Source organism: Phaseolus vulgaris, chromosome 3 (genome assembly GCF_051622355.1).
Source record: "Phaseolus vulgaris cultivar YP4 chromosome 3, ASM5162235v1, whole genome shotgun sequence".
Lineage (NCBI taxonomy): Eukaryota > Viridiplantae > Streptophyta > Magnoliopsida > Fabales > Fabaceae > Phaseolus > Phaseolus vulgaris.
Genome location: NC_143500.1, coordinates 12,320,788 through 12,348,121, shown reverse-complemented (window position 1 = coordinate 12,348,121; position 27,334 = coordinate 12,320,788). Strand labels below are relative to the sequence as shown.

The 27,334-nt window shown below is 33.6% G+C and overlaps 2 protein-coding genes across 3 annotated transcripts; one reads left to right on the top strand and one right to left on the bottom strand.

Moving 5' to 3' along the window:
* The first annotated feature begins 2,175 nt into the window (after positions 1 to 2,175).
* ARP6 (actin-related protein 6) lies at positions 2,176 to 5,208 on the top strand. 2 transcript variants are annotated; one of them, XR_011080372.2, is made up of 9 exons: positions 2,195 to 2,981; positions 3,372 to 3,594; positions 3,680 to 3,743; positions 3,893 to 3,977; positions 4,086 to 4,136; positions 4,267 to 4,329; positions 4,403 to 4,566; positions 4,646 to 4,803; positions 4,872 to 5,208. XR_011080372.2 is itself a non-coding variant. In XM_068606806.2 (8 exons), exons 1-7 carry the CDS (start codon positions 2,290 to 2,292, stop codon positions 4,530 to 4,532), a joined length of 1,308 nt encoding a protein of 435 aa, XP_068462907.2. In that variant the 5' UTR covers positions 2,176 to 2,289; the 3' UTR covers positions 4,533 to 4,566; positions 4,646 to 5,208. The 2 variants fall into 2 exon arrangements, 1 of the variants encoding a protein (XP_068462907.2); XM_068606806.2 differs by having other exon boundaries at positions 2,176 to 2,981; positions 4,646 to 5,208.
* A 6,713-nt stretch (positions 5,209 to 11,921) lies between these two features.
* On the bottom strand, positions 11,922 to 15,129 carry LOC137806603 (putative serine/threonine-protein kinase PBL3). The gene is made up of 6 exons (XM_068606807.2): positions 14,824 to 15,129; positions 13,872 to 14,200; positions 13,568 to 13,703; positions 13,143 to 13,279; positions 12,930 to 13,053; positions 11,922 to 12,531 (listed from the first exon to the last, which is right to left on the bottom strand). Exons 1-6 carry the CDS (start codon positions 14,885 to 14,887, stop codon positions 12,140 to 12,142), a joined length of 1,182 nt encoding a protein of 393 aa, XP_068462908.1. The 5' UTR covers positions 14,888 to 15,129; the 3' UTR covers positions 11,922 to 12,139.
* Positions 15,130 to 27,334: the final 12,205 nt, after the last annotated feature.

The following is a 27,334-nucleotide window of genomic DNA, read 5'->3' as shown; positions in this document are numbered from 1 at the left end:
GATCTCCCCTTTTTCTTATGTTTTCTAGGCCGCTCCTTGGTGTTTGATGGAGGCATTAAGTAAATGATGGGAGTGGTTAAACCTCCATCAACAAGCTCCAATGAGCCTTTTTTCTGGCCACCCACCTGTCGGCGAAGTTGCTTTATTATGTTCACCGCCTCAGGGTCGGTTTGAACCATTATGCCTACAAACAATCATCAAATTAAACACGGTCAACAAACTTAAGGAAAGACAACAGTTTGTATTCTACAATAGAAAAATCCGCCTAACGATGGGGCGATTGATACACAACAAGCATCCTCCGAATAAGAAGTCTATTCCAAAGTTGATCGAACATGTGAAAAAATTCTTTATCTTGCAGAGTCATGGATTACCTCGGGGGTGGGAGACCGAGTCCAATGGAAGGGAAAATTGGGCTCACCATCGGAATTGTAAAAAAAAAAAAAATTACTGTCTGACTCCACTAAAATTTTAAAATATCTATCTTTAAAAATTTTATATGACGAGGTAAAGGAGCGAAAAGAATGCTACCCAGAAGACTCAAAAAAGAAAGGCAGCCTACGGGATGAGCCAAACACGAATTATAGTAAAAAAGAAAAGATTGAAGGGACGACCTCAATCGGAATAAGTTACAAATAAGCCTAATGACTTGAAGGGTCGCCCATGAAATAAGAATGAAGTTGGGTCAACGCTACATTGAGAATCCTAAGGATCCCCATAGTGAACTCATCAAAAGAAAGTGTAATATGTAAATCTGTGAAAAGACAAGTATAAACGTAAAAGCAGTCTAGGGGACCATTTTCCCGACCTTGACAATGACGTTCAGAAGGACTACAACTATCAACTGCAATCACATCTTGAGGAGAATAGGGTTTTAATATGGAAACCCTAGAAAAATAAATTCATCCACAGCGGATAGACCTCAAAATGGGTAATTTGCTCGGTTGCATGAGAATCAACCCACTCATAACCAAATGAAGAGGTAGTCGGCTAGCAAGGTTGATCGCCCGACTGAAGCCCACTACATGACTAACTTTTAGAAGAAAGTAGAAAACACCTCACCACAGTTCGACACTCAAAATATAAATTAGTGTTCGGAGTCGAAGTGAGTAAGCAAAAAGTAAAAAAGTTTAAAATGAACCACTATTTATAGATTTCATATCACGTAAGGACGAAACATTGTCTTGTTCTCAATTGTTGGATTCACTTTAATCCAACGTGTTAAAATGGTTGGAGCACGAAACAACATGATCAACTGAACCGTTAGATCTCCGAGATAAAAAATTAGGTTAAACTCGAACAAAGCGTTGAGCGACGCACGTCCAATCACCATTGACACTGCAAACCATTAATGGTCACAACTGTCACTTCCAACCTCGAGACACCAAACAGTCACATCTATCCTCTTTTAGAAGATTCTCCCTTAAGTCTGGGGACAAGTGTACCGTTCCGAGTCGAGATGGACCACATCACTCGGTATCCGAAGCCGACCGACCAGATAAATTCAATACATTAATATAAAATAAAGATATATGCGACAAATTAGATAATATGCTATAAATCTGGTAACACACGATAAATTAGGTAATGTTGTTTTAGCCAATATACGTATTAAATACGACCCATAAACGAAATAATTCACTATAAGCATTATAAATAAACACTGTTATACAAGAGTAAGGTACGCTTTTTATCAATATATCATTTACTCTAATAGAGAGTACTTACTCGATCGGCAAAAAACATTTTACAAGACCATCTTGACCAAGTATGAAAGAGCAAGTACAACAATAAAGACAAAGGAGGAACCAATAAGGAAGGAAGAATATTATATAAGTATTTTTTTTTAAATAAATATGAAAAAAAAATTATGTGAAGAAAGTCACACGAGCAAATTATAAGCAATTTGTTTTATGGGCGCCACTTTTAACACAATTTTTTTCAAACAAAATAATTTTTTTTTATGAAAATAGATCTAATAAACTACGCATGGAATAAATAAAACATAATACTTATTATTTTGAAAAGACAATAATCGTCCAAATTTAAAAGCCAAGAGAATAAAAGACTTTAAAATAAATACAAGATGAAAAGTAAATTTAATTTAATCAAATAAAAAAGTGATCTTGTCATGCGTTTAATAAAAGAAGAAAATTAAAAATTAAAATAAAAAACAGAAGAAACACCCTCTATAGTGTTCAAAACGCAGGAGGGAAGTGAGGGCTGAATGAACCCATCTCAAAGAACGACTTCCCAAGAAAAGAAGAATAAATACTTCCTCCGCTGCTGATGTCCGCATCCACCAACGTCGTCGTTCTAGACAACGGCGGCGGGTTAATCAAGGCGGGCCTGGGCGGCGAACGCGACCCCGCCTCCGTGGTCCCTAACTGTCTCTACCGCCCCCCGGCCTCCAAGAAATGGCTCCACCTGACCTCCGGCGACGAGGACCTGACGTCCGCCGCCGTGCGCCGCCCCATGGACCGAGGATACCTGATAAACCCGGAGCTACAGCGCGAAATCTGGTCGCACCTCTTCTCCTCCGTTCTCCGCATTACGCCCTCGCAGTCCTCGCTCCTTCTCACGGAACCCCTCTTCACGCTCCCTTCCATCCAACGCTCCGTCGACGAGCTTGTCTTCGAAGACTTCAATTTCCGGGCTCTCTACGTGGCTCATCCCCCCGCCCTAGTCCACCTCCACGAGGCCACACGCCGGCCCAGTGGGCTTCTCTCCCGGGCTCAGTGCAGCCTCGTCGTGGACGCAGGGTTCTCCTTCATCCACGCCTCCCCCGTCTTTCACAACTTCCCTCTCAATTATGCCGTGAGGAGGATTGACTTGGGCGGCAAGGCCCTCACCAACTACCTCAAGGAACTCGTCTCCTTCCGCTCCGTCAACGTCATGGAAGAGACCTTCATCATCGACGACGTTAAGGAGAAGCTCTGCTTCGTCTCCCTCGACGTCGACCGCGACCTCTCCATCGCCAGGTTTTCACAATGCCCCCTCTTCAATGTCTTACCACCAAAATTATGCACCTGCTCACTTTTAACATTCAAATTCTTACCTTTTACTCATTTTAAACTGTGTTTGAGTTTGTAAACTTGAGGGAATGAGCTAGAGTTACTGCATCAGTGAAGGTCAGTTTCACTGTAAGCACTATTAGGAGAAGAAAAGAAGAAGGAAAGATGAAATAAGTTTCTATAAGCCTATGCATGAGTTGAAAATCAGTTTTTGAGAGAAGTTAACTTATGAAAGTTTGTACCAATTCGAGATGACTCAATGTGAAACCAAACACACACTAACTCTTAGGTATGCTCATTTTTTGTTATGCTATTATATGTTGGCCTGATAAAAAGATTTCACGTGTGATTTTATAGGAAGAGTGGGAACGAGAATCTGTTCAGGTGCACCTATGTGCTTCCGGATGGTGTCACACACACAAAGGGGTTTGTTAAGTACCCAGACCAGGCACGGCGGTATCTTGCATTGAGGGAGAGTGGCCTTCCTTCTTCGCTGCCAGTGGAGGCAGAGGGGGGTATGAATTACTCGGAAATTGCCGAGCAGCCAAAGGACAGAAAAAGTGTTGATTTGTCAAAAAATGTATTTGTCAGTGTTTCTTGCAGTGTGCCATTGTTTTGTGTGTCAATGTTTTTAACTTTATGTTTTCACTTCGTTTGATCTCTAGGAGTTTGACGTCACAAATGAACGGTTTCTTGTTCCAGAGATGATCTTCCGCCCTGCTGATTTGGGTCCGTTGATACAACTTGATTTTGGTCAATTTTTTTTTTTTTTGAGTTTCTCTAATGACTGTAAATGAGGATGTTGGTCGAATTTGGTTGTTTGTCTTTATTTGTTGGCTTTTCTTTTTCTGCATAATGCTGAGCAAAATGGTTTGCAGGAATGAACCAGGCTGGGCTAGCAGAATGCATTGTGCGGGCTGTTAATGCGTGCCACCCGCATCTCCATCCTGTACTCTACGAAAGGTAGCCAGTTCAGAGCATTTGGTTTGATGTCCTGTGTGTGGGTTATATGCATGTTTCTTAATTTGTGACACTCATTTTTCAATCCCTTGTCTGCTTTTTATTTTGCAGCATAATATTAACGGGTGGAAGCACCTTATTTCCTCAGTTCGCTGAGAGATTGTAAGTTTTTTGCTGGGACCACTGCACTTTCTACCATTATGTGATAATGTTTTTGCTCGTTGGTGATGTATCTTACTTGCCCTGTATTTCATGGTGTAAATGTTTAATTAATTGATTCTGCATGCTGCAGAGAGAAGGAGCTTCGACCTCTAGTTCCTGATGACTATAATGTGGAGATAACAACTCAAGAAGAGTAAACTTCTTCCCTAAATACTTTGTTCATCTAATTTGATATTTCTACAAAAGGATTTATGGTTCTTCTATAGTCCCATACTAGGTGTTTGGCGTGGAGGGTCACTGTTGGCATCGAGTCCAGATTTTGAAGCAATGTGTGTGACGAAGGCTGAGTATGAGGAGCTTGGTTCTGCTAGATGTCGCAAGAGATTCTTTCATTAACTATACATGCTATCAACATGGCTACCCCAATATTGTATGTAAGCCTAATCTGTAATATGTAAGCATATTTGTCTTTTTTTTATCTCTTTCATTTCATTTCCTATTTCCTACAGTTTCCTTACAAGCAAATGACACGTGGGAGAGAAGGCAGTGGACTGCCAGTGCAAGAAGGGTGAAATTAGAGAATATTGTTTGAATCCACTGTACATTATTGATTGGTTCAGCCATTGTTCTGCTCCCGTCTTTCCAGCGATTCTTACTTTGGACCAAGGTGTGAATTTTGGATGATCATCCTCTGTGCAAAGAGTTTATTTGAGAAACCATATGTGTTGTCTACAGGTTTCAGGTGAACATGATGCAGGCATGCTGGTAATATCGGATTAAAGTCCATATTGGATGGCGACTTCAATTTTTCTCTGCAACAGTGCAGTAAGGCTTACGAGGTGCGATCTATTGTGATATCCGAAGGATTTAGATATTAGTATAATATCCATTGTCTGGATCTGAAGTTAGCCTAAGTATTCCTTTTCCACCTGCTTTTAAATTTGCAATTCTGTGAACGTGAACTTCTGGGGTTCTTGCTGTATTTTATTGTAAGTAGAATTATCTTTCTTTTTTTCTTACCAATTCGATTTGGTTTAAATGTGCATGCAATCATCAAATTGCATTTTGAATCCATTGGTCTCAAATTCCCTTGCTTAAGCTATTAAAGTTTAATGGTTTACTGGGATACGCTGTTTGGCCATTGCATAGAAAAGGCGCTCGGCTATGGTTGGAATAAGTTATTCAATTTTCACTTCTGTCTATTCAGCTATGAATGGTAGCTTTTCTCGTTATGTTGCATTTCTGGTCCTTTCAATGAGGTGTGGATCTAGAAATTCAGGGAGGGTAAGTACTGTGTTGGTAAAACTCTTCCAAAGTGTCGGGTTAACTGACTTAAAGTGCTACTACCAGATTGGTTGATAAATCTTGTCCAAGCATCCAAAATGCTTTCGAGATTTCAAAACTAAAATTATGTGAGTATTTTCAATTTGATCTTCTTTAAAGATCTAACCACATCAGTCTTAAATTTTTGTCACCAAATTAAATCTAAAGTTTTAAACATTTATTTGGTTTGCTGAAAAATTTAACATCAAATTTTCCTGGCCAAATTTTGAGGGGAAAAAGTGAATATCAGTATAACTATATCAAGAAAGCTAGATGGTGGAGAGTCCAAGGTTTTTATATACTTCACATTAGAATCTCATACTGCGTATGTGAAACTCGTGTCTCACTTGCAATTGGATCCTAGTATCCCACTTCACTTTGTAGTCTTGGCAACCCCATTACTGTCACCACTAATTTGCCTTTTGAGAGACATAGTGAATTCCATACCAATTGATAAAAACCTCATGAAATCATATAAAAAGATAGAACTAGTAGCACTTGGAGAGTAGTAGTTGAAAAGACAAGGCCACAATTGAATGTTATACATCCAATGACTTGAGTCATACTTATAATTGGATTCTAACAAATAGAAAGGGAAGACTAGGGCCAGAGTAAAACACAGAAGAGTAGACCATTTTTTTACTGCATTATTTCTTGCATCTCTTAGTACTCACCCCACGGCAAAGTTATCTTTATATACATATAAATTCATACTACTTGAGTCTACATCCCGTGCACACAGTTAGTTACGTTACATCCCTTTACACAGCAGAAACCATCACAGAGAAAGCACAGAAGCAATAGAAAAACTAACTTAAACCATCTCAGGCTACCTAAAACGAACCCACCGGCCACCACACACAATGCCCATGTCTACTTCACTATGATTCCCTACCCAGCGTCAATAAATAACTAGTAATCTGTGATTAAGAACCCATAAATCAAGCAACTATTATCATTTATTGGAAATCCTCTGTATAATGATCATAACCACGAAACTTAAACAACCGCCATCATTTGTCTCTCTTGAAACTAGTGCCCACACCACCTTCAATTTTGACGCAAAACCCAGTTTCAAAATTTAAAACTGACATTTACAGTTTTCCAAACTGTTGCACGTTGAACTCTGATGAAACTGCTTATCTAACCCCCTTTACTGCTTCAGATTTGTGAATATATTGTGTTTGTTTCCATTAAGAAAAATGTTTTATTAACCCCCTCTGTCACTAACACAGATTTGACACCGTTTGCGTGACATTAATTGATACTGCAGACGTAATATTTGGTGAGGATGTGACACCGACTCTATATTATAATAAAAACCATATATTACATCGGTTAGATGGCTTAACCGATGTAAAAATCATATATTACATCGGTTAGATGGCTTAACCGATGTAAAAATCATATATTACATCAGTTAGATAGCTTAACCGATGTAATAACCCTACCAGAGCTGGTTACCCAACCACAGGTTCTGGCACACGCAAAACTGGTTACCCGTATGTCTGTAAGTAGTTACGTATGTGACGTTTATGACCCACTCACTCTTTATGAAAAAAATTCAATTTTTTTTAATATGGATCATATATTACATCGGTTATATGACTTAATCAATGTAATTTGGGTCATTCTGAGTAAAAAAAAAAATATTACATCGGTTGTTTCTAAGAACCAATGTAATATATTCCTTTTTATCCTATTTTGAAGCTCGCACTGATCATTCGCACGCAATCTCACTCTGTCACGTCTGCAGCGTCAAATGTGTGTCATGTGCAGAAGGTGTCAACATATCGTGACTCTTCCATTAAATCAAACACAACTCGACACAAATATCATTTTCTGCTATACTTGAAAAACTTTGCATAAATGACTTCTTCTCAACCAAAGCGAAAGAAGACAAGAGCTTCAAAGGGCACTACAAGGGCTGATCATCTAGAGACTTGGTTCTTGGGTGATAATGAACAAATTAAAGTTTTTCTCCATGAGATGACCAAGAAAATAATTAACACTCCCAAGCTCTTATCATTCAACTGGTTGAAAGGACAAAACTTAAAAGAAAGTGAGGAAAGCACTGAAGCAACAAAAATTGCAATGATTTCTTGAGATGAAAGGAGGTATCATCCCTAACCTTGTCACAAAGTCTTCTACACCAAAGGAGAAAACATCTCCTCTCATGTCAAAGGTGTTGACATGGAGATCACATTGTATATATGGTGACTAGATTGAAATATTCAGGAGCCAAAGTGAAAAAGGGAAATACTGGTGTTATTGAAGATTTCAACAAAATGTAGTATTATGTGAGCTGTCTCAGAAATCCAAATGCTCGAGTCAAAGGTCTTCATGTGGGTGCACTCAAAACTGGAAGAAAGGGTTCTAGCCTTCATCACAACATGGATGCTTACATTAAGGGGAGTAATTATGTTGTTCTGACTAAAAAAGATCTTGTGTTGGTGTACTGTCTCATGAAAGGTATAAAAGTTAACTGGATCTATGTCTTCAAGGAATAGACTGACAGAAAAAAAAGATGACTATGACAATAAGATATGCTTTCAAATTAAATTTAAATACGATTTATTATATAATTATATAATATTTATATTTTTTATAATTTAAATATTATATTTTTATTTTTATTTTTAAAAAATTATAAATATTAAATTAATTTTTATAATTTAAATGTATTTTAAATAGTAAATTAAAATTTTATTAAAGATTAATATTTTGAGATAATATTAAATATTTACTCAAGAAAAAATAAAATATTAAACATAATATATTTTCTAATAATCATATTAAAATAAAATATAAATATAAAATAACCTTAAATAAATATAGTATATTATACTATAAAATATAAAATATAAAAGTGCCCTGCGTTTCATATTTCATATTTTATAATTTTTAATTTAATATTATCTGTATCTGTTTTCTACATCCGTTTCTATTATTAGAAAGCAATCATTATAGTAATTTATAAAAACCTAAGATTAGCTAATTGTTAGACAGAAAAATACATTATTTCCGTAATATCTTATTCTTCAATCTGAGTTTCGAAACCCCCTTCATTCTAGGGTTTCCTTTGTTTCTATGTTCTTTGGTTTCTTCATAATCGTCCTAGAACTAGTTTTGTCATAAGACATTTGTTTTGAATTTTGTGTAACAATTGTAATTTGGTGAGATATCATAATGAATGGATTATGTATAAACTTAAAGAAAAGAAACCTATTTAGTACAAATACGGATATTGATGCGACACAAACACGAACGTAGATATACGTATAATTTCTAAAATGTAGAATATGAGAACATAAATCTATATATTATATAATTATAAATTATATAAATTGATAATAAAGATTATTTGCACTAAGGATGTTTTTCGTTGTTGGTTCAAAAGAATTTGTTTCTTGTTTTTATAATTATAATAAAAATTTATGCAATAAGTTTGAGTTTTTAGAAAATTAATGTATTTCTCTTTTTTAAAATTGTGTTAGACCCGTGTTAGAATTGTCAGAAATCGAATAAATATTTTTAAATTAAATACTTCACCGATACATGTCCTACGAGTGTCGGTATCCGATACATGTGTCCACGGATGTCATTTAAGAGAAGTGTCTTATCTTGATATACGTAACTATATCTTATTCAAGTTATATGGGATGTAACCAAAACATTTCAATAGGATGGGTGTATTTATTGAATCCCTTTCAATAGGGGTCTGTGGTAATAACTGACCTATTTCAGTGATATATATTTGTTGTCATTTCATATTCTGCTTCAAGTGTGATGGAATGGAATGAGCAACACAATACAATTTTATGCATGAAAAAATTGGAGCATTGAAAAACCTTGAAAAGGCCATAAAAACATACAAGTTTACCAGCTTGAATCTGGTCAGAATTGGGGGAAAGAACTTGATGAGTGACATTGAAAATGCCTAGTGGTGAGCTTTACTGACCCATCTCCTTCAAACTTTTCCAAGTGAACCATACCCCAGTTGTTTCATGCTGGAATCAAATCCATCAATTAAAGCTAGCCCATTTCCTCTTAGACGTGTCTTCCTCTCTTCACCAAAATTCACCTTAATCACTTTATGCAAATATTGCTAGTATCTTGACTCTTGAGCATCGACAGTACAACTTTCAGCAAAAGTTAACACTTTCTTCAACTTGTAGTGTTAGACACTCACTTTACACAATTTTTAACTAATGCCTAACTTTTTAGTCATCTCAACAATTAAGATTAATTAAGTAGCGGTGGAGATTAACAGTAAAAATATAAATGTTGGAGACTGTTCTAAAATAACTTTAAAAAGAATAACTTCGAAAGATATGCATATTATAAAAGATAAAAGCATATTTAATTTTATGAATGTGTGAGAGTATATTACATGGTATATTTCACCCTTGTGACCACTCTATTTGTGTGTCGGTTTTGTATATGTGTCAAACAGACATAGAGAAAAAAGGCTAACTGTGATACTGCTCTGCATAGATTCTGTGTTGATAACAGTTTTGTTTTATGTAGACTGTAGGTAAGTCCAGGTTCAGTTTCAGGCAGAGTTGATATTGGCTTGGTTTTACAACATGATAACATCACACTATAAATATAACAGGTTAACAAATGTTGCCAACCCAACCAAGAAGCCATAGAAGCATTGAAGAAGAATTTAAAAGGCTTATCCTCTCATGTGTCCCCAAGAGTTCCCCTTAACGCTTCATTGAGGACTTTGTTTAGGTCCACTTTCACTACTCCTCACTGAAGTGTTTGGGGGAGCTCCCGGTGGCGCTTGATGCTTCAACACAATTGTGTAAAACTTCCATCAATTTTCTCATTTGAAAACAGATAAATACTTTTGTTTACCCTCTTTTCTTACACTTTTTCTTATCCTTGTTATTCTTTTAATTTTCCTTTCTCTTTCCTTTTATTACTATACTTACAAAAAAGTTAGAAAAAAATTTCAGTCCTTTGTTAAATTCTTTGAACGGTCACTGATTACTGTTTCCTGTTGAGATTGTTGTGCGGTCTTCGGTAGGTAGAGTATATTTCGATGTCTAAGTTAGTACTCGATTTTCAGTTTGAGGTATGTTGAATGCCATAAATATAGTTTAATGCGTCATTTTACTTTATTGATGTGTCTATTTATAACATGGTGCATATTAGGAACATGTACGAGGGAAACCGAGACCCTCTCAGTAACAATATAATTTCATTACATCATCTAATCTCAGTTTACTGCTCTTTCAGTTTGTATCTCTTTCGTTCTTTTCATCAAAATGTGATCTCTTAAAAGATTTGTATTGCCTTAATACTCTCATCTCATAGCACAATGTAATCTTTATTATTATTCCAGTTTCTTTATGTCAACTGACTTTGTTTCAACATATATGTGTATTTGACTTCACTTTATCTTCTTTTTGTACAGTCTAGTTTCGTCTAAACTATTCTTTAGAATGCAAGTGTGAAAATTGGTTAGAGATGTACAAATTCAATGAATATCTTAAAATTTTGAATTGAATGAGGTGTTAGTGATGTAGTTGGGTAGCAATCCATGAAAATCTCTTACATTTTTCTCTTTATATTAATAAGTGTAAGATGAAGTCCTCTCTGATGCAAAAAAATGGTAGAATGATGTATTACTTTATGTGAATCTCATCATATTACATCATTCTAAAAACATTAAGCTTTATAAGAATGTCAGCTCTTCTTCATCAATCGCAGTTGCCAATCTCGATCCCTACACCCTACACCAAACTCACCTCCCCCGCCACGTGTGTCTTTGTTTGATATTGGGTAAGTAAAAATTAGGATATGGAAAAAGACATAGTTTAGTAAAGAAATAATGAGTACCTCGATCATATGCTTTTATTGTAAATTAACACAAACGAACTAAGACGAGAAAAAAATTAAGAATATGATTATAAGAGATTTAATTTCTTCCGCTCTAAATCGATTGGAGAAATGGAATGTTAAAATGAAAAAAGTCTGCAAACTAGCTAAAATAATACTCAGCTGCCTCTGTTGTGGTACCAACACAAGAAGAAACAAACAATGGCCCAACTGGTGCCTATCTTTTAGAAACTAGAGCAAAAGTTGGGACTGCACAATCAGTGAATTCGTTGTAGCGTCTGATGACTTTAATATTGATCGTTTAGCCCCTTAACTTCGACAATAATAATAGAAAAGAAATTAAGGATGAGAACAAATGATTGCATTCTTCTAACCTTATATCTTGTGTTTATTTCTTTAATTTTTTTGAGTAACATGTTCTTACAAGCTTCACACAGGATTACTAATGATTGATTGCCTATAATCCTCAATCCATGCAAAAACAACTGATGCGGCATGTAACTCTTGGCTAGCAATGTGTCAAAGACAGTTTTACAAACAAATATCTCAATAGACATAATCAAACAATAAATGAACATGCAGAATACTGCTTTGCGGACTACTATAGCATGTGGAAATCATGCGCTAATATTTAATTGAAATTTCATTGAAGTACATGGCACAATATACCCTGTCAAAAGCAACCTGATAAAAATAAGGAAGGTATGGCACCATATATCCTGTCAAAACCAACTTGATAAAATAAGGAATGTATATACAGATGTTCAAAATTGTTGCACACAAGCAGATAATGGCTGGGATGGCAATGAATGAAGTAGGAATATGGTTCAAAGGGCACCCATTTTCACTTTAGACTTTCTTACAGGAGCATGGACTCTCTTTTGTTCTGTTTGGGAGTTTCTCCCAGCAGTTTTTGAGGCTGCAATCTGTTCAAGAGTTTCTAAAACCTCTGTCATTGGAGGCCTTGCCTTGGCTTCACGATTTAGGCATTGTAGTGCAAGAGTGGCAGCCATGTAGGCTCCTTTTTGTGGGTATTGGCCTCCCAACTTGGTATCCATAATCCGAAATAGTTTTCTTTTGTCACCCAAATATGGTTTTGTCCACTCTACTAGATTCTGCTCCACACCAGCTTTTGTTCTGTCAACGGCACGTCTACCAGACAATAGCTCAAGCAACACAACACCAAAGCTGTATACATCACTTTTAGCTGTCAGCCGACCTGTTAAAAGATTGGGCTTTAGTATGATGATTTGCATAGAAAAAATACACGTGAAAGGACTTAGTTTCCGAGTTCTATCCTAAGGAGCAGTGCATTAGAGCAAAAAGTGGATCTGAAAATTTCCATGCTTTGACATGTGGATTAGAATTCAGAAGGAGAATAATAATTAACCCAACTGACCCCAAGTACACGAGTAACATGCAATTTCAGATAGTTATAGTTTACATAATACTATGCAGAAGAAACAGAACTGTAGATCAGTTCAACATGCAGATTCTAATACAATTGACTTGAATAAGCAAGTTCAAATGGACAGGAATGATTATAGGCCATTAAACAATTGCTAGAAGCAATGCAAGGTACCGACAGTTTACACAAAGCTAAGGACTAAGGAATACCTGTTGCAACATATTCAGGTGCTGCATATCCTTGAGTTCCCATAACTTGAGTAGAGACATGAGTTCTATCACCCGTAGGGCCAGCCTTTGCTAAGCCAAAATCAGAGAGCTTAGGATTGAAATCCTGTAATTCAATAATGATCAGAAATTATTTTTCATGATATAACAGTAATGAAGAAATTATTGCATCACTTTTATCCTCATCAATCTTACCGCGTCAAGTAGGATATTAGATGCTTTAAAATCACGGTATATGACTTGAGACTGGGCATTATGAAGAAAAGAGAGCCCTCTGGCAGCACCAATAGCCACTTTCATTCTCACTGACCAAGATAGAGGCTGTGGTCCTCCTGTCAAATATAATGAGCCCCATCAATCGCAATGCAAACTACTCTAATGGATTAATTAATTATTTCTAAATTCATTGGTTATCAAATCATACTTAAATATGTAATGGATTAATTTTTCTAAGTTCATTAGTTATCAAATCGCAGAGAGGATCATTCTTAGATTAAGGAACCAGCTATCTTTGCTGATATCTTTATCTTTCTGTGAGTTTCTTTGATTGCATAACCACTAGGTAATAGCTTAATAAATTAAAATTCCAAGAAAACAGTGTAATGGTTATGATAACTTACTTCTAAATAGATGATTCTCTAAGCTCCCTTTGGACATAAACTCATAGACCAACAACCGGTTCTCTCCCTCCACGCAGTATCCAATCAATTTAACCAAATTCTGATGGTGAAGTTGCCCAAGGTAGTCCACTTCAGTCTAGAAAACGATTAAAACTTCACGAATTAGACCATGAATAATATTCAAAGTAAGATAAACTTTCTTAGTGGAAGAGGAGGGGTTTAATTGTAAAGTATGCTTAAGAAAGGTTTTGCTGACAAAAAAAATGCTTAAGGTAAAGCTTGGAAATGGAAATAAAACACCTACCAACCACTCTTTATGACCTTGTAACCCTTCAGGCTTGAGTTTCTTAACAGCAACTACCATTCCTGATCCAGGTTTTGAAGCTGTAAATGTGTGTTCATCAATCCACCCCTTGTAAACATAACCAAAGCCTCCTTCCCCAAGAAGACTGTCGGGACGAAAGTTTCTGGTGGCATTCCTTAGCTCATTAAAGGCAAAGGCCTTAAGATTAGGGGAAGACAAAATTTCACCCTCGGACCTTGGAGTGGGAAGATTTGAGACATCACTTGCTTCACAGTATGACTGAATAGATAAGTTCGAAGGAACAGATGAAGGACTAGTCTTTGAAATTCCTGATGCAAGCAGAAGTGGAAACAGTTAGTTCATGTATGCTGCCATTTCACAAACAAACACAAGCACGTTTGCCAATAACATTAAAATTCAACCGATTGCACTCATGTAAGATAATGTTCACACCTTCCACACCACCAGAAAGTAATATTTAATAACAGTAAGCATCCATTTTCCAATCCTAGTTCAAGTAATCCCATGGATTGAATCCAAGCAAATACCAACCCAAACAAACCCAGCTTGCAGCACCCAAAAACAGAAAGTAGACAAAAAAAGCTTGAAAACCCGCAAAGAATTCACAATCTACAACATCATCAAACCCACAGCTTTGAAAGCCATAGTGTAAAAAATCAACTTTAACAAATGACAAAGGCAAATCACATACACCCCTTCACAACATTAAAAAGAAAAACAAGTTTTTAAAAAGTGGTTGGAAATGACGATGTCAGTAGGATCCGTAAGATTATCCCCCCCCTCATCGGTACCACAATTGCAGCTGCATCTGCAGTAGTTTTTCACAATTTCTTATAATGTTAGGATGCCAATGAAATTGCAACAGCAATCACACTTTAAAATCTTGCAAAACGTTGCACGGCGAATGAAGAATTGCTGACAGAAAAAGTACCAGAAGGGGTTCTGGAACTGTGAGCTGCTTCTACTTTAGCCGAAGAACCTATGCAGTTACCCATTTTCCCCTGCCAGAAACTCAAGTCACAAACTACACTTGTGTTTGCTTAAAAGAAATATAAACAAAAAGGTGACTTTTTCCCTTTACTTATGTGGGTTTGTTCTACATTTTGAAGGAAAAAATGGTAGAAGAAAAAGGAATGAAATTGTGTTTGACAAGAAAAACGAGGGAACGGAAAGAGAGGAAGAAAGTGCATATGAATGACGTAAGACATTGCGATATTGATTGAAGCCAAGTCGTGTTAAGGAAGACACGGGAAGCGCGTGGGGTCACAGTGCCCTCACATGACGGGCCCTTCACACTCTGCATTTACTGTATTACCCTCATTTTCTGATCCTTTTCATACTTCACTGCCAATGGGATTTAAACGTTTGCATGTCAAATCAGAATTTCCTCCATTTAACCCGCACATGTGCTTACCAAATTCTTTAAAAAAACTTGGTACTTCTCTTTTTTTTTTAATTTTTTTATAAAATTCACGTCAAACATTAATCTAAAATTTCATATATCACCTAGACTCATCTCTCAAAATTTAATTTATCAATTATTTACCATTACATAAAATATATTATAAAAGAACAATATACCAAACCATGATGACCATAATGATTACGTTATATCCTCAAAATCATATTTTTTTATGATTTTTTTCCACTATATTTAACTCAAGTTTATTTACTAAAAAAATCATCTAATACTGAAAAAAATAATTAATTACTAAAAATAATTAATTACTGTATTAACTAAATTAGATAATATTTTAAAAATTAAAATAATTATTAATAAATAAAATAAATTTTATTAATATTAAAAATTTTAAATTAATTTTTAAAATGTAATCTAATTAACTATTAAGATTTTAAGTTAACAATTAACAACATTTTAAATATTAATTTAAAAATTAGTTTATAAATTTTATTAATAATAAAAACTATTATATATATTAATTTTTTTAGTCTATAAAATGATATAAATAACACAATAATTAATTAATTTTTTATCTTTAAAATTAATTTTTATTTAATAATTTTTTTAAGGATTATTTATTGTTTTACATTAATATTATTTATTAATATAAATAAGCAATTTTTTTTTTATTTTTCATGATTTTAATTTTTTCTTATTTCCACTTGAACACTTTACCCATTTTTATGATGTGTTTTATTAAAAAAATAATGAATAAAATGGACTTTCCTTTTAATTTTTAATTTTTTTAAACGAATGGTTTAGTTTGAATTTCAAATTAAAAATTAAGAATTGAACCAAACCAAACAAAAATAGTCTGCAGCGTTTAAATATAGTATGATTAGAGTTAATTAACAACTACAAAACATACATTAATTTTTTTTTCTAATTTGATTATATTTTACTTGCACTATATTTATATTTATTAAATAAGATAACAAATTTATAACCCATGCTCCTTTTTATTTTAATTCATTCCTTACAAAAAAAAATAACAAATTTCTATTATAATTTCTAAGTGATAATATCATTTGTTTATAAAATATAAGAAAAAGTTAAAATTATTTAATATAATAACAATCACACAAAAATAATTTACAAAATGTTTATCTATTTAATAGTTTTTTATTGTAAAATGTTTAACAAACAACTTTATTACCACAAAAGTGTAATAATCAAATTATATTTGATTTTTAATTTAATTTAATTTAATTAACTATTTAATAAAAAAAATGAATTATAGCAAATGACAAATCTTTCTAATGTTATCTTCTCTCCTCACATGTCCCCTTCCTCTTTTCACCTACACCCAATTTCCCTCCCACTTTCCTCTTTTTTTCCTCCTATGTTCATACCCTACTCTTGAAGGTTCAAGGGAAGTGGGTGCACCATTATGAGATACTCTCATCTTCATCTAAGTATGTCTCTCACTTCATCAAGATTTTACATATTTTTTAAGAACCTATGCATAAAATAATAATAAAAATGTATTTATAAGAACCTATGCTTAAAATAATAATAAAAATGTATTTATGAGAAGCTATGTTTATGTACAATTTGTATGGAGGACAAAATGGTCTAGCAGAAATTGAGTGGCTTGCAACTCAAGGGAAAGAATTGAGGATAGAATTGGTTTGTGCAAAAAGTCAAATAAAAGAATAAAAGATAGAAAAGGTGTGAAGAAATGAATGGGAAGGTACGAACTTAACTCTAGTCAACTAAGCAAGGACAAGTTGACCACGTATGACAAGTAATTCTATTGTCTCCTCCTACCCTCCACTTCTATCTAATCGAACAACACATTTCATAACCACAACTAATTCAAACGTAACGCACAAGACTCTTCAAAAAATCTACCACCTTATCTTTATTAAACCATTTTCATTTGAAAAGGATTCGGTATTAATAATAAAACTTATCAGTAATTATAAATTCAAATTTTAAAAATAATATAATATAATTAAGACCTAATTAAGTTTCAAGTTTCTTATCATTTTGAGTATTTCAATTAATTCTCTATTAAATATTTATGTTTTTTTTAATATTAAAAAAATTTATAATTTTCTGTTAAGTCATTTTCATTTAATTTGTATTGGTGATGTGGTTATTATCCTACTTCGTTATCTTGCTTACTTGTCTTAGTGTTTTAAGATATGTGAGATTTTATTTTAATATAAAATGATATTGTGGTTAATGTAAAATGTAAAAGATATTTATTGTTCTAATTGAAAACATGTTGGATAAGGAGATCTGTATACTCTTCGATGACTTCCATGTCATCACCTACAATGATCAATGGACTATTGTTATCACCACCATTGATGTATGTGAGAATTAAGGGTGGGCAAAAAATCCACTTATACTAATCTAATCCAGTTTTTGCACTGCTACGATCCATTATAAATCTGTTTATTTAAATCTAGTTTTACTTTGATCCAAATTTTATAATTTTTTCAAATCAGATATCCATTTTATTTATACAGATTTTAAAAAATAGAAAATCCAAATTTTCAATCAAAATATCAAATATCCATTTCGCTCTGCATCTGAAAACTATGAAGCACTCTTTCTATGCACCTTCGCAAAATGCAACGAAGCACTTTCTCTCCACCACCTCCGACTCTCTCTCAACCACCTTCGACTCTCTCCACCGCCTTCAACTCCCTTTCCACCGCCTTTGATTCACTCCACGACCTTTGAATCTCTCTCCATCACCTCGAAAAATCGACTCCACTGCCTTCGATTCTCTCCATAGCCTTCGACTCTCTCTCTACTGCCTCAGCAAATCAATTTCGTCTCCACCGCTCCGATTCTCTCCACGGCCTTCGACTCTCTCTCCACTGCCTCGAAAAATCGATTTCGTTGCATCGAAGAACTCTGTCCCTCCATCGCATCCTATAGTCCAATTTTTTTCCAATTTCGAAGCACTTTCTCTTTCTCAAAACCTCCTCCAACAAAAGCAACTTTGATGTGAGTTGATTTTAGGATTGCACATTTTATGGTGCCACTTTGTTTATGAGTTTTTGTTTTAGGAAGAATATGGTGAGAAACCCAAAGAAGATTCCCATTGGACACAAACTTAATCAAGTGGTTAAGTAAGAGTAAATGTTCACTTCTAGAGGGCAAAGAGAAAAACACAATATATGGTGATTATGATGATGAAGGTGCAAAAATAAAGGACATGAAAAGAAGCAAAATATGATGAAGAAAGCCGAACATAAATGAATATAAGCATGGAAAGAATGGCATAAGGAAAAGGAAAGAAAACAAAAAGGTGAAGAGATGAAGAACCTTATGGAAATGGGATGTGGTCACGCCACTTGGAGAATGGACTACTCCAAGATGAGTGGTGTAGAGTCGCCACTTGAAGTGTAGAGCACTCAATATAAGACCTAAGGATATTAGGAGACTCAACTCACTAAACACTCTGACAAAGTTTCTTTACTTTCAAAATTCAATGTGTCATTTACAAGAAGGGAGACACCCTATTTATAGAGATGAGTGCCTTAGAGAGGAAGAAAGGAAGGGTAGGGGTGTAAATGACTACAAGCTTCTAGAAACTAGGTCAAATGTGAGCACATGAGGGAGTCCTTTAGAATATAGGTCAAAGGTGAGCACATGGGTGGCAAATGGGTGTGTTTCTAGATGTTAAGTTAAGGTGGACTTTGGCACAAGCCCAATTTACACTAAGTGCACCCTACTCTAGCTTATTCTTCTATTTGAACCCCTGAAGAAAGAATACCAGAAGACAGAACATCTAATGCTCTGGTTTATGTCTAGTTCTTCTTCTCCTGAGGTTCTTCTGATGTTTGATAGAGCCTTATCTTGGATGCTGAGATGACTGACCTAATTGTGAAATGTTTGTGGTGTCCTTAATCATCTGCTTATCGAGTTGGGTTGTATCATGTCCCCCAAGTTGGAAATAATTCAACCTCGAATTTAGAACTCCTGCAAATAATATAGTTAGTTTGTTCACTTGATTTTTATATGTGAGTAGTGAAGCAAACTTATGTTCATTGAGTTTTAGGAGTTTAGGTGGAATGGTTCTAGTTACATGTAATGTTTGTAGAGAATCTGTAGGATCAAATAGAATTTGGTGTGTACACCTTTTGATGCAATTCTAGCTTATTTTGGCTTCTTCTTTGTTGTAGTTTTGTATGTTGCGGAAGAATGGACTTCAAAGTGAAAACAATGGCTGAATTGAAGTGTGGAGAAGATGAAATGAAGAGGAGAGTAGAGGTTTAGAAGAGGTTGTTAGGTCTATTAATGTCTAAGTTCAAGAGGGGAGGGGTGAATTGAACATATAAAATTTTCGCAAACACAAACTATTTTCAGTATATCAGGGGTAAAAGAACAGATTGATTTTAGAATGAACAGATTGATTCTTACAAAACAGTCTAACACAAACAGAACTGCACCAGATTGGGATTAAGATCAAATAGAGAAAGATAGCTAAATCAGATTGGTTCACTTTTAACAGTTTTGAAGAACACACACTATACCAAAAGAACAATCAAACTTATTCAACACAAAGCTTTAAAGACAATGAGTCTTTTACATGAATTTTATGAAGAAACCTGTTGGTTCTTAATTCAATTACAAACTTGTATTCAAAAGCTTTGTTTATGATTAGAAAACTTTTTTAGATTAAGAAGAACGGTTTTTATTAAGCCCAGAATTAACAGATTTGATTTGAAATGAACAGATTCCGTTCTTGACAGAATTAAGCAAAACCATAAACAAGTGCAGGGATGAGAAGAGAAACACAAGAGAGTTTTTATACTGGTTCACTCATCAAGAGCTGCGTCCAGTTCACCTTACTCCAAGGTGGAATCCACTAAAACAGATACAATCAATTACAGCATACACAACAGCTCTTGAACCCTTCAAGAACTTCAACAAACACTGCTGAAAAACACTATTCCAGCACACTTTGCACTCCAAGAAACCCTATCAAGAGTGACTAACACTTATACCTATTACAAGAATGAATAAGGGAAAGATTACACCTGAAATTGTGTTGCAAGAACATAAACCAACTGTTCTATTTGCTCCAAGACAGTACCAACACCTTCATCCAGCACAAGGTTCTTCAAGAACAAGCACACATCTCTTTCTATTGAAGAAACCTTTGCAAAACCTTTCCAATTCTCTTCCTCACACAAGAAATGTTTTATCTCTGTTAAAACTGTGATTGCTCAGCATCCCTTCACGTGAGAAGGGCATTTTATTTTATAGAGAACAGTTTCTAACCACTTTTCAAAAAACAGTTTCATAGCAGTTTAAAAAACAACAGATTGATTCTAAAAGCAACAGGTTGAATGTTAACAAAACTGCCAGCTCAGCTTAACTGAAATAACAGACTGAGCTTTACCTTTGGTGCCCTAACAAAATTTCGAAATGCCTTTTAACAGAGTAGAAATAAACCTATTGTTTCTCAATAAAACAGATTTATTTTTGTACTAAATCAAACCTTTTAAGAAAACTTTAAAAAGCTTTTCCAAAATCATTTAACCTCATTATGTGCTTGATCTTACTACCTTGATTTGGCATCTAGGATGGGTCATGCAGCAAAAGGCAACCTTGAATACACACAAACCTAAAGTACAGGATCATCTAAGACACATTGCAACCTTCAAAGCAAACTAGCTAAAAACTACATCAAACACACCAATGCAAGGTAGAGATGAGCTTCATCCATCTCCAACAGAGGTGTGACCAACTTTTAAGAAGATTCAAGCAAAACACTAATAGAAGTGCAAACTTGAGAGTGATAATTTAAAGACAAATGAGTTAGCAACTTGGGCAACATTTCATTATCAATTCAAATCTGATTTACAAGAGGGCTAGCACTTGTATTTATAGTGTTGTGGGCAGCCAAGATGCAAGTTTTAACCCTAAAAACTCTCCACTCATAGAAAATACTCCATGTTTTATATTTGCACTCTAGTAATTTATTTGTGCACCCTAGATGGTCTAGAGTTGCATTGAGTCCAAGGAGACCCAATTGTAACTCTAGCTAGACTCTTTCTTTTTTCTATTTACACCCTACTCTAATTGGCCTAATACATGGCCCATGAAAATTTTCCCAAAACATGGCCCAAGATAATGGCCAGAATACAAGCCCAAAATAAAGCCTATACTATTTTGTACAAATTTATAAGACTAGGAAATTTGGAAGAAAAGTTAAAAATTAATTCTCCATAAACATAGAGTTTTCTAAACTCCTTCTTCTAGCCATGCCCCTAGTTAAAAGCCCAATATGTGTCCTTCCGGATGGTCCTCCATTAGACATTCCCTCTTGAAAAGGATATGTCCTCAGATCCAATTCTTCAATATTGTCAGCACCACATTTAGAACAATGCCTTTGAACATCTACTCTCATATGAGGCCAATAGAATTTTCCTCCTAGATCAAATGTCAATCTACAATAGACATCAAACAAATATGATATAATTCTCTTTATTAAAAGAAAATTAAAAGAAAAGAAAATAGAACAAAAATAAGGTTGTTTGTTTTTATAAAAAATTTTAAAGAAAAACATATGACCTTTTTCAAAAAAATATTTTTGTTCACTTTGTGTTGTTTATTGCCCAAGCTAGGCAACAACGTAATAAAGTGTTGTTTTTGAGATTTTTTTAAAGAAGAATGAGCATTATATAATTGAAAAGAATAGTTCAAAGTATTGCAATCCCTCTTTAAGGATTCTTTCTCAGCTATGCTTGCAGAGGTGTCATAAAAGACTATTCTTCTTTGTTGGTTTCCTCTTCTTCTTCCTTTTCAATCAAACATTCATCTGTATTTTCTGTGGAGGAACAATTTATATCTATATCTGGTTCAGCTCCAGACACAAATTTTTCTTCAAGCACATCCTCACAAGGTTTTGTAATTGAAGGGAAAATTTTATCAATATCTGGTTCAGCTCTAGAAAAAGACTTTTCTATTTTTATTTCCCTTTCATCCTCTTTTGACCCTTCATACCTGGATTTCATATAATGAAGATAGTTGGAGCATTGGTCACACCAAATGAACTTCCTTAAATCTTGATACCCTTGTGTCATACTTAGATGTAAAATTAGTTTGCTTTCATGAATTTTAGATAACCCATCTAATTTAATTTATCATCCTCTGACACACATATTTTGTTTCTAAATTTCAAGATACCATTCACCTCCCATAAAGAAATCTTTACTTTTATCATAATTTAATAATTTTAGAATATTCTTCAAATTGAATTTCACCAATCTCTTTTGTCTTGTGTCTAGTCTATTATGATCAACACAAGTACTTAAGATTCTTAAATATAGAATGCAACTATCAACCTCCTGTAACAATAAATTAAATCCATATAAATTTTTCTTTCCATGCTAGCCTTGTTGGACATTGTTACTCACTCTTCCCGATCATATTTGGATCTATTGGTTGTCTTATAGACATCTTCACTCTTTACTTAAAGTTTGGATACCTAAATCTCATGTCTACTTGGAAAACATTGATGTTTCATACAACTTGATCCATCATACCATTATTCCTCAACAATCTCGTTTATCTTTCAAAAATCCACACACAATGTATATTCTTTATCCTTTTTCTTTACCAACAATATTGATATTCCTCATGGTAGCATACTCGCCCAACAATCTATTTTCTCCAATTTAATTTTTTAACTTTACTACATAAATGAAGTCATTTAATAAGGTGTCATTAATGCCAACCCTACTCAAGCATCAGACCAAAGAAAAATCCACTTTTATCTTTGAAGACAACCTTGACACTTACTCGGAAAAACTTGTATAAAACTTCACTCTACCGAAGTACTACTTATCTAACCTATATTATTTATCTCTATTTGAAGTCAAATTATGAAACAAGTGACCCTAATTCGTGACCCGTTCCATAGTCGTTTTGCAACTACTCATTCCATAGTGCTATTATCATTCCTATAATATTTATATTCATCATAATTAAAAAGAAAGTGATTGACATAAGGTCAATTCATCCCCAAAGATTATATCTAGGTCCTCCAAAGATAGAAGTCTTAAACTCACATAGAATTTGAGTTCACTGATAATAGCAACCACCTATTGTGTATATTTAAAAAAACTACACTAAAACAAATGTTGGTGTAGAATTATTAGATGAAAAGACCATTTTAAATCTTACAACAAAACACTTACCATGATTAAATTTATTTCCTTAAAATAAACCTACGTGCAATACCAATTTCACATAATATAGAAATAACCATCCCAAAACATATATAAAAAAGTATACTCTACTTTTAGAATTAAGATAGAAAATCATCTTGATTTAGTCATGAATGTGCACCCTCACCACTTTATCAGGATTCTTTTCAGTCTTAATACTTTCATCTTTGTTCATAAGAATTACTTTGATTCAACCACAAACAAGACTTAAAAAAACAACCTTGTTAAGCATCCTATTAGAAACTTTTAGCTAAGTCTTGAAGTTGGACTTAAAAGAAAATATACATGCAGGAGAAACACAATAAACCCTCTACCATCAGGTTATCCTAAGGATGAACCACTCTGATACCATTAAATGTAACACCCCGAAAATACTTCAAACTATTATAATACAAGTTCTATAGGTTTCTATACAAGCTTAGACTTTTCCAAAACATTCTTAATGCATGATTAATACTTATAGAAATACAAATACTTACAATTCATAGCTCAAAACAAACTCTAAAGCCTTACAGACTCTCCTGCACCTGTATGATCATCTTCTCGTGTATATAGGACCGTCATTGCAGTGAAAACACAACAAGAAAAGCAAGGCTAAACTAGTAAAAATAAAATTTTATAATATACAAAATTAAATCAAAAGAGAAAACCAAATTACAAAGATCAATTTCTCAATTATTCAATCTTCTTCAAATTCCAACATAATAATCACATAGATCTCACATGGATCTACACATTCAGGATATTCAACAAACAGAATAACAATTGACGCCTTCCGGAACACCCGTATTAAGTAAGTCCTACCAGAGACTAACACCTGATCCAAAAATTACCAGCGAATCCAACAGAAAGGATTGGGGTAAGTTCAATACAACCCAAGTCGTGCATCTCATATGTCACGGTGTGCATGAACTCCCCCATCAGCTTCTCATCACCTGATATCTTAGTCTATGTGACTTCGATCATCAATGAAGCTCAGAGATCTCTGTTACCACATAGGCATTAATACTTAATACACAAACAAACATCAGTCCATACATTATCCCAAATGTATGAATTCAATTCCATACAATTTTCATCATACAATATCATTCAAAACGCAATTCACAATATTTAAAATCTTATTTAACATAAAAAAATAACATTTAAATACTAAACCATCAAAATCTAATATTTTTACAAGTTTAAACAATATATAAACAAACAACACAATATATAAACAAACAACATCCCTGCAAGATAAATTGAATATTGGGACCACGTCCCCTCCACATCCAGATCTTCTAGTCTAGGGTACTATTAAAAATTAAAGTTAGCTTCTCTTACCTGAAATTTCAGTGATGGAAATTCTACCTCAAACAAAGGAACCATCTAAATTTAGGAACCTAGAACAAGTTATCCAAATATTACCAAATTTTAGTATGAGCTTAATCAAGTTGAGATAAACACTTTTCTCAACTGACCCCACTAAGGTTGATGACTAAATCATAGAGAAAAACAGAGAATAAGAGATCTTTAGAGTAAAAATGAACTTACTTTGTTTAAAAATCTATCGGGTATAAATGTTCCTTAGTCACTCAACTACAACGTGATGCGATCAAATTCTAAAGTAGATGACGAATAGAGTGAGAAATGAAGAGAGAATAGAGAGAGTATGAGAGAGTTAGAGAAAAAGGAAAAACATAGAAGAAAAAAGATATTGTTTTGTGCATTTTGTTCAACGTTGTTACATATATTATAACTTTAAAAACAAACAAAAAAAAGGAAAAAAAAATTAAAACTGATTTGTCATTCCTAAAAGTACTCTAAATCATAAAAAAACTGCTCCACATTTAACAAAAATAACTAAAAATCCAAAATAATTTAATAAAATAAATATTAATATAGAAATAAAATAAAATAAAAATGTTAGATAATAAATAGGAATCCCTTTATATCTTTATATAGAGAGAGATTATATTATATAAATTTTGCATATATATAGAGAGAGAGAGAGGTATAGATTATATTATATAAAATTTGCACAGCATACTAATGGCCTTCATAATGTTACTATGACGTGTTAGGTTTTGCTTCAAGTTTTCTTTCAACGATTTCTGAATTTCAACTTCAAAGATTACTCTAAGTATGGTCCATGTTACACTTATCCAATAAATTTGTCACATTGACCAATAATATCATATTTTATGATATTATTAGATAAGTTGGCATATTAAGTAATTGTGTGACATCAACTAAGGCAATACTATTATCATATGATATGGTTATACAAGTTGACTTCACACACTGTAATATTCAATTAAGCAACAATTAAAATAATCTTTATTTGTAAAGATTATGATAGAATTTAAGTTTTCTATTAATTTTTGGTATTGTGTTTTCAAAATAGTATTTTAAAATATATTAATATATTTTGAAGACACGTTAGAGGGAGAATACTAAAAATCCAACAGATAATCTGGATTCGTATTACATGATGTCTTCTTAAGTTTATCAAGATCGTCCTTCTTAAGACCTTATATAGATTTTACTTGGATGCAGGAACTCTATAAAACCTCCACTTTAATAATATATTTCTTCAACTGTGTTGAAAAGAAAATTGTTTTTAAGAAAAAAAATTAATGTTATGATGTTTAATATTAGTTTTTATGTTATATTAACATGCTTTAATAAAGAAATCTCATAATTTAAACTTATAACTCTGATTTATGAAAAATTATCTAATATTATTTAAGGTTGTTTCTTCCGGCACCTCTATAATTTCTACTGCATCTTTCTAGGGCAATTAAAAATATCATTTTATCCTTAAAAAATTACAATATTCTACAATTTAAAAATATATTTTTTATTCTATTTATTCTCCTAGATTGTAAAATCTAATAGATATTTTCGAATCCAAAAATATATTTCAGATTCTATAATCTGATTTTTTTTTCTTTAGAAAAATATATTATGGATTACAAAATCGAGAAGAATACCTTAGGGATTCTACAATACAATCCGTTATACCTCCTAACCATAATATGTATTATGGATTGTACAATTCAAAAGGTCAATTCGGATCCAGAATTGACTTCAGATTGTACAATCTAAATTGTAGTTCAAAATGTGTTACAAATTGAATAATTTGGAAGGTTCTTCTGAATCCTGGTTTACCTTCTGAATTGTATAATCCAGAATACATATTATACTAAGGGTGTTACGGATTGTACAATTTGATATAAAAAAAATGAAAAAATAAGCTAACCGAAAACAAACTCTAAAAATATCGCAAAATATATTTCAACCATCAAAAGTTCGCCATCAAAAGTTCGCCACCAACCATCACAAGCACCCAAAACTACTTAAAAATGAAAAATAAATCACTACACTCTATCAATACAAAAACCCAAATATATATACTAAGAAGGGTAGAGTTGAATTTTTTTTTAAAAATATGGTAGTGTAGGGAGAATTTCCCATCATTTAATATCTTTAAAAAGTTGAATTGACAATTAAGAAGACACCGAGAAAGCCCACTTTTACATGTCACATATAAGGGCCAAGTTAACAAAACATTGGCTGCTTCTTCCTGCACCTCCATACCTTCTTCTCTCACCTCCATAGATTTTCATATTTTCAAAAATACCCCTCTGTAATATTCTGGATTACATAATCCGGAAGTCATTTTTTAAATTTGTAATTAGCTTCCGGATTATATAATCCAGAAGTCTTTTTTCAGATGCATGATTACTTTACAAATTATATAATCCATAAGTCTTTTTTAACTTTCGGAT